The following is a 7239-nucleotide window of genomic DNA, read 5'->3' as shown; positions in this document are numbered from 1 at the left end:
CAGGGCTTGGGAAACCTGGCTGCCAACGCTCCGTGAGAGAGAGCCATTCTGGGGCCGGAGGGAAGCCGGGAGGGGAGACTGAGGCCCGAAAACTTCCACAGAGCTGGGAGGGACCCCGGGACGCTAGCTCTCTCCCCGACGATCCGTTTCCTCCCTGGTGCCCCCCAAATGGACTTCTCATGACTTGGGCGATATTGCCAGGGATGCACTCCTAAAGCCCTGCCGGACACCCCGCCAAATGCCTTCGTATCTACATCCATGTCTATGGCCCTCTGGGAATAGTGTCTGGGCGCGGCCCAGAAGCCTCCAAAGGAGCCAGTGCTTCCTTCCAGTTTCTGTTGGGGACCAGAACCTAGCGGGGGGCGGGGGTGGGAGGGGTAGGAAAGAAAGTGGGGTGGGGGGAGGTCAGGGTCAGCCCACCACCCTCTCCCCACTCAGCCGGCGGATCCGATTGGACACCCCCGTCCCCCTTTGCCCAGTCCCCTAACTCTCCAGAAACCCAAGGGTGCGACGAGAAGGTGCGAAGGCCCCTCCTCGCCCTTCCCAGCGCTCGGAGATCGAAGGCGCAGTTTACTCTTACGATTTATTTTCCTGAAACAGAACGACATCTTTTTTCCCTTCTCTCAGTCTCTTTTCTCCGCCCGTGAGCCTCCCCCCCCCCCCCCATCCTCCCTGTTTCCATTAAGCGGCCGCGACTGCTCTCCTTCTCCCCTCCTCCGGCTCCCTCTCGGTCTCTTCCTCTGTCTCTGTCTCTCTCCCTCTCCCTCTTTCTCTCTTCAAGTCGCAGCCGCCTTGTAATCAGCAACAAAAGCTGACATAAATCACGGGCGGATTGACAAGAGCTGACAAATAACTGATTGATTGCGGTCGGGGAACATTGACAATTGATGGAGGGGTGGAGATGCCCGGGGGGGGGAGGGAGGGGGACAGGCAGAAGAGGGGGGGATGTGTAACATAGGAAACATGTGATCCCCGCGCTTCCCCCAATCTGGGCTCCCCAGTCTGTCACATGGGGAGGAGGAGGGAGGGGAGTCGGAGTGGGCCAGGCCGGGAGGAGCCGCCGCAGCCGGAGCTCCTGGTTTCTCCGGCGCCCAGGCTGGCCGAATCCCACGCGGGCGGGTGGTCTTCCTCCAGCACCCCCTCCTCGCACAGTCCGGCGGCTTCCCTTTGATCCGGGACCCGGCCGGGTCAGGAGAAGAGGCTCTTCGCCCCCGGTCTCCCCCCGGAGCTTCAGGGTTCACAAGAGTGTGCCTACCTGCGGACCCCCCACCCCCACCCGCCCAGGGTCCCTACTCTCGATTCCAGTGGGTGTCTGAGCGAGGGAAAAAAAAAAAAGGAGGGGGAGAGGAGAGAAAAGGAGTGAGGCGCCGACTGCAAACGGAAAATCAATGCCATCCTGTCCTCCCCGCGAAAACAAGGAGGGGATGGGGAGGGGGGCCTGGAAGGAGGGAGCTGCCCATTAAAACCAGTGGGGAGAGTCCCGGCGGCGGCGGCGCGAGGCGCGTCACATCCCTTTGACCCTCCAATCACCTCGGGCTCCCATTTGATTGGAAGGCGGCAAAGGCTTTAATCTCCCCCCAGATGCAGCTGCTTTGGAAGTGAGTTTCCTCGCCAGAGCCCCGTCTGGACGGGCAGCGGCTCACATCGCAGCCAGCGCGGCGCGGCCCCGGGCGGCGGGCGGACAGCAGCGCGGCGCCGGGGCGCAGCCGGCCGCTACCCGGGACAGCTCCGCGGCCCCGCCGAAGCAGCCGCCCGGCCGCGGCTCGGCGCGAGGCCCCCCGGAGGCGCCGAGGAGGCGCGCCGGACGCCCGGGGCGGCCGCCCCGCTCCGCCTCCGCCTCCGCCCGCTCCCCGGGCCAGCGCGCAGCCCCGAGCCCGCCCCGCGCCTCCCGGAGCCCTCCCCCCGCTGCTCCCATGCGCGCGGGTGGGTCATGAGCACAGCGCCCTCGCTTTCTGCCCTGAGAAATAGTCAGCACAGCGGCGGCGGCGGCGGCGGTGGCGGCGGCGGCGGCGGCGCGGACCCCGCCTGGACCAGCGCGCTCTCCGGGAGTCTCCCCGGCCCCGGCCCCGGCCCCGGCCCGTCCTCGGCCGGCAGCACCAAGCCTTTCCTTCACGCCGTGCCCCCCTCGGACCCTCTACGCCAGGCCAACCGCCTGCCCATCAAGGTGCTCAAGATGTTGACGGCGCGGACGGGCCACATCTTACACCCCGAGTACCTGCAGCCTCTGCCCTCCACCCCCGTGAGCCCCATCGAGGTAAGCGCCCCGAGACACACACACACACACACACACACACACACACACACACACACACACACACTCCGCTGCTCCCCGATTTATCCGCCGGATCGGCCCGGGTTCGGGGGCTTTCATTCTCTTTGGAATGAGGACGGGGGGGGGGGTGTCCGGAGTGATTCAGCTCCCCTGGGGGGGGGCAGTTGGAAACTGGGTCGGAGAAGGGGAGAGGGGCGCCCAAGTCCAGATTTGGAGCGTTTGGATGCATAGGGACTTGGAGGCCAACTTAGCCCCCCGGTTCCCACCTTTGATTTTCCGGGGCTCGGACTGGAGAGAGAGAGAGAGACGAGGGCGTCCGATAGGTTCCGAAACCACTAAGCACCCCCAAAGAGGCTGCACATTGTAAACAGCCTCCGAGGCGCGGACTGCCCGAGACGTCTCCTCCAATGCGCCCCCCCCCCCCCAATAGAAGAGTCTTGAGTCCGATCGGTACAGCCATAAGCAGAAATCCACATTTTGAGTTTGGGCAAATCTAATTAGCATCATCCCCAGCATTAAAAAAAAAAAAGACCGAAGGGGGTGATCATGGGAAGTGGAAGATGATGGCCGCACCTCTTCCTTAGGCTGGTAGTTTTTCAGGATGGGGGGGAGGTGTCTTTGCTCGCCCCTTCTGGATAACCCCGAGGGGGCTCTGCCGGGGCCCTGGAGGGCAGAGCACCTCGGAGGACTAGGGGCCTGGGAACGGCTACGCAAGAAGTAAGGATCCTAAAGGTCTCCTCTCTCTCTTTCCCTGTCCCCCTTCCCGTCTGACCCCCGCAGCTCGATGCCAAGAAGAGCCCACTGGCGCTGTTGGCGCAGACCTGCTCCCAGATCGGAAAGCCCGACCCTTCGCCCTCCTCCAAATTGTCCTCGGTGGCCTCCAACGGGGGCGGCGCCGGGGGCGGCGGCGGCGGCGGCGGCGGCGACAAGGACACCAAGTCGGGCCCCCTAAAACTGAGCGACATCGGGGTCGAGGACAAGTCGAGCTTCAAGCCCTACTCCAAACCTGGCGCGGATAAGAAGGAGCCGGGGGGCGGCGGCGGCGGCGGCGGCGGCGGAGGAGGAGGAGGAGGAGGAGGAGGGGGCGGGGGCGGCGGCGGCGGCGGGGTCTCGGCGGAAAAGTCGGGATTCCGGGTACCGAGCGCCACCTGCCAGCCATTCACGCCCAGGACAGGCAGCCCGAGCTCCAGCGCCTCTGCCTGCTCTCCCGGAGGGATGCTCCCCTCTTCGGGAGGGGGCCCCGAGGGCAAGGACGACAAGAAGGACCCTGAAGGTGCCGGTGGCAGCGGCAAAGGGGCCGGGGGCTCCACAGGCGACGGAGGCCCAGGCGGCCTGGCTCACGGCCGGATTAGCTGCGGGGGGATTAACGTGGACGTCAACCAACACCCCGACGGGGGCCCCGGGAGCAAGTCCCTGGGCTCGGACTGCGGCAGCTCTGGCTCCAGCTCGGGTTCCGGCAGCGCCCCGACCTCGTCCTCGGTTCTGGGTTCCGGGCTGGTGGCCCCGGTGTCCCCCTACAAGCCGGGCCAGACGGTCTTCCCTCTGCCCCCCGCGGGCATGACTTACCCTGGCAGCTTAGCCGGGGCCTACGCCGGCTACCCTCCCCAGTTCCTCCCCCACGGAGTGGCCCTGGATCCCACCAAGCCAGGGAGCCTGGTTGGAGCGCAGCTAGCCGCCGCCGCCGCCGGCTCCCTGGGCTGCAGCAAACCGGCCGGCTCCAGCCCCCTGGCCGGGGCGTCCCCCCCTTCGGTGATGACTGCGAGTTTGTGCCGGGACCCCTACTGCCTCAGCTACCACTGCGCCAGCCACCTCGCCGGGGCAGCTGCCGCCAGCGCCTCCTGCGCCCACGACCCCGCGGCCGCCGCTGCAGCTCTCAAATCCGGATACCCGTTGGTGTACCCCACGCACCCGCTCCACGGCGTCCACTCGTCGCTGACCGCCGCGGCCGCGGCGGGGGCCACCCCGCCCTCGCTGGCCGGCCACCCTCTTTACCCTTACGGCTTCATGCTCCCTAACGACCCGCTGCCCCACATCTGCAACTGGGTGTCAGCCAACGGGCCCTGCGACAAGCGGTTCGCCACGTCGGAGGAGCTGCTGAGTCACTTGCGGACGCATACGGCCTTCCCCGGGACGGACAAACTGCTGTCCGGCTACCCCAGCTCCTCCTCCCTGGCCAGCGCGGCCGCCGCGGCAATGGCTTGCCATATGCACATTCCCACCTCCGGAGCCCCGGGAAGCCCCGGGACCCTGGCCCTGCGCAGCCCTCATCACGCGCTGGGACTGAGCAGCCGCTACCACCCCTACTCCAAGAGCCCCCTCCCCACTCCCGGCGCCCCAGTGCCGGTCCCGGCGGCCACCGGACCCTACTACTCCCCTTACGCCCTCTACGGACAGAGACTCACCACAGCTTCCGCGCTGGGCTATCAGTGAGGGGGGGGTGGGGAAGGGCGGGGAGGGGAGGAAGTTGGGCTGGGGTGGACGGACAAGGGGGTGGGTTTTTTGGGGGAGGGGAGAAAGCAGGGAAAGGGGGGAAATTGGGGGGAGGGGGGAACGGGGCCCGAAGGCATTCAGATTGACCCAACCTGGGGGGGGCTGGGGAAGATGGGGCAAGAGAGGAAAAAAAAATAGACAGTATGTATATATATATATGTATATATATATACATATATATATATATATATATATATATCTAATCCGGCAGCAGCGACAGAGATCCATAAGCACCCCTCTTTCCCCACTTCTCCTCTCCTCTCCTAAACTTTATAAAAGTTGAAAATATCCTTTGACTTTTTATAGAAAAAAAATTGAGAAAAGTGTTCATCTGAGGACTGCATCGGAGGGCACAGGTATTTATTTATGTTAGCTCCAAGCGGACCCGTGGTTCAGAAGTGCATTATTTTAGCTCAAGCTCCCGTAGGTTTAAAAGAGGAGAAGAAAAAATTTTAAAACTCGAAGGAAAGGGAAAAAAAAATGGAAACCCCCCTCCCCCTTGTAGATTATAAATAAAAAAAAACCACCACAGAACTAGAGGTCTTCTCTTTAATGTTACTTTAAAATTGCTATGATTGTATTGTACGTTCTTATTTAATGTCTGATGGAAACGACAAATTTACATGCATGTTTGTTACTAAAAGAAAAAAAAACAACCACCGCAATTTGTCAGCTCTGGTTTCAAATTGCAATTATTTTTAAGGTGTATACCATTGAAAGAGAATGGGTATTTTTTTGTATGTATTCTGGAAGAAAAAAAAAAGAAAAAACAATTCTATTCCAAAACCTCATTTGCCTTATTTTGTTCTTTGAAAGGAACACTTAACTATTTTTAATTTTTAAGTCCACCCGCTGAGAAGGGGACAAGTAAGGTTTACGTCATGTACTAAAATAATAGACAATGTATCGCTTTAAAGATTAAAATTCCGTATATTTAATGTATTCAAAGATTCTACTTCTTATCTTTTTTTTAATTAGTAAGAGAATAGCGAAGGGGGGGAGGCTTGACTCTAATCTGTTTGCAGTCTCCAACAGCTCCCCCTCTCCTGGGCCCTGGGTGAAATTCTTTATTATTTTGTTTTGTTTTTGTGAATGGGTGGTGCCGGGAGGGGGCAGCTGTGGTTCTTGAGGGAGGGGGGGGGTGAGGAAACTTGCATTGGGGAGGGGAGTACTCTTATCAGTTTATTTCGTTTTGATTTTTTTTCCTCCTGCAGCCCGAGTGGGGAGAAAATATCCCAGCTTAGTTTTCCTCGTGGTGTTCTGATTTTTTCAATTTCCTCTAATTTCGTGGCTCCATTCTTCGGAAGGGAGCTGAGGCTGTCTCCATTCGATGCCTCTTCTTGGAGATGAAGGGAAATCGCTTCCTTTCCCGGTCCCTTCTCCCAGTCCCTCGGACAGATCTGGGCGAAGGTGTGAGAACTGTAGAAGGCATTCTAGACAAACCCTCCCCCCCCAACTCCCCTGGGGAAATGAGTCCCCCCACTTCTTCTTTCTCCTGGAGGTTGACCCCAGGCCAGGAGAGGGACTTGGGTGCATTCCACCAAGACTTTTCTTTCCCCTTTCCTTCTCACCAACTTTTACAACTCACCATTTTCCCTGGCCCCAGCTAGCTCCCTAATATAATATCGGGGCGCCAGCTGGTCTCTTCTGCTGAGCGAACTGGACTTCTCAATCTCTGCCCTGGGAGAAAACAGCCATCCTGGCTGCGGGAATCAGCGGCCGGGGCTGGGGCCCAAAGACTGTTTCTAAACCGAGAAAAGAAACGAGGTTTCCCGACTTGATTTTGTCGGGGGGGGGGGGGGGCGGGCAGCACAGAGATCTACTGCTGGACACCAGTTTTCCAAGACTTAACCAAATTAACACAGGAATTGGAAGACCCCCGAAGAGTCCAGGGATGGTGGGTTCTCCGTCTGTCTGGGCTCTGATCCCAACAAGAGCGCTTAGGGAAACTGAGTCCAGAAGAACACAACCTGGGGAAAATCAAACAGCAAAGCGACTTTTCAGGTTTGAGTCGGGAGTTGCCCGGGTCCCTGGGCTGGCGGTTTGGCTCACGCTGCCACCTGGGTGCACCTGGAGGCTGTCTCTGTGAATGGTGGGGGGGGGGGGGGGTAGGGACTGGGGGGGGGGGGCAGAGAGAGCTCGCCGGGCTCCCAGCCCTTCTGGTCTGCAGACTTGGCCGGGCCGGCTCCGAGTGGCTCCTGCCCCGCCAGCCGGCCCCGGGAGCCGCGCCCGGCCCGCAGCGGCCTCCGCTCGGCCCGGCTCCTGCCCCGCCAGCCGGCCCGGGGAGCCGCAGCCCCTCATCAGGGCTCAGACGGTGAAGGGGACGGGAGCGGAAGGACCCCACCGAGGATTTCGTTCTGCCTCCTCCTCGGATCGCTTCTTATTTCTTTGTGACTTCCTTCCCACCCACCCCTCGCGGCGCTCCCTTTGCCTCTATCCCGGCTTGGACGTAAATGGCCCCGCGTGCTTCTCGCCGA

General features: G+C 60.8%; 1 protein-coding gene across 1 annotated transcript; it reads left to right on the top strand.

The window, feature by feature from the left end:
• The first annotated feature begins 1930 nt into the window (after positions 1-1930).
• Positions 1931-4702, top strand: ZNF503 (zinc finger protein 503). Its single transcript, XM_074236377.1, has 2 exons — positions 1931-2254; positions 3053-4702. The coding sequence occupies exons 1-2, from the start codon at positions 1931-1933 to the stop codon at positions 4700-4702; spliced, it is 1974 nt and encodes a 657-aa protein (XP_074092478.1).
• Positions 4703-7239: the final 2537 nt, after the last annotated feature.

The sequence above is a fragment of the Macrotis lagotis genome, chromosome 4 (assembly GCF_037893015.1).
Source record: "Macrotis lagotis isolate mMagLag1 chromosome 4, bilby.v1.9.chrom.fasta, whole genome shotgun sequence".
Classification (NCBI taxonomy): Eukaryota; Metazoa; Chordata; class Mammalia; order Peramelemorphia; family Peramelidae; genus Macrotis; species Macrotis lagotis.
Note: the sequence above shows the minus strand (reverse complement) of the source record. Positions and strands in the feature narration are given on the sequence as shown.

Excerpts from the sequence above, each read along its gene's own strand:
- ZNF503 (XM_074236377.1), top strand. The coding sequence starts at position 1,931 with ATGAGCACAGCGCCCTCGCTTTCTGCCCTGAGAAATAGTCAGCACAGC. Across the intron at positions 2,255-3,052 it reads CCCCCGTGAGCCCCATCGAG|CTCGATGCCAAGAAGAGCCC; the intron begins GTAAGCGCCCCG and ends TGACCCCCGCAG.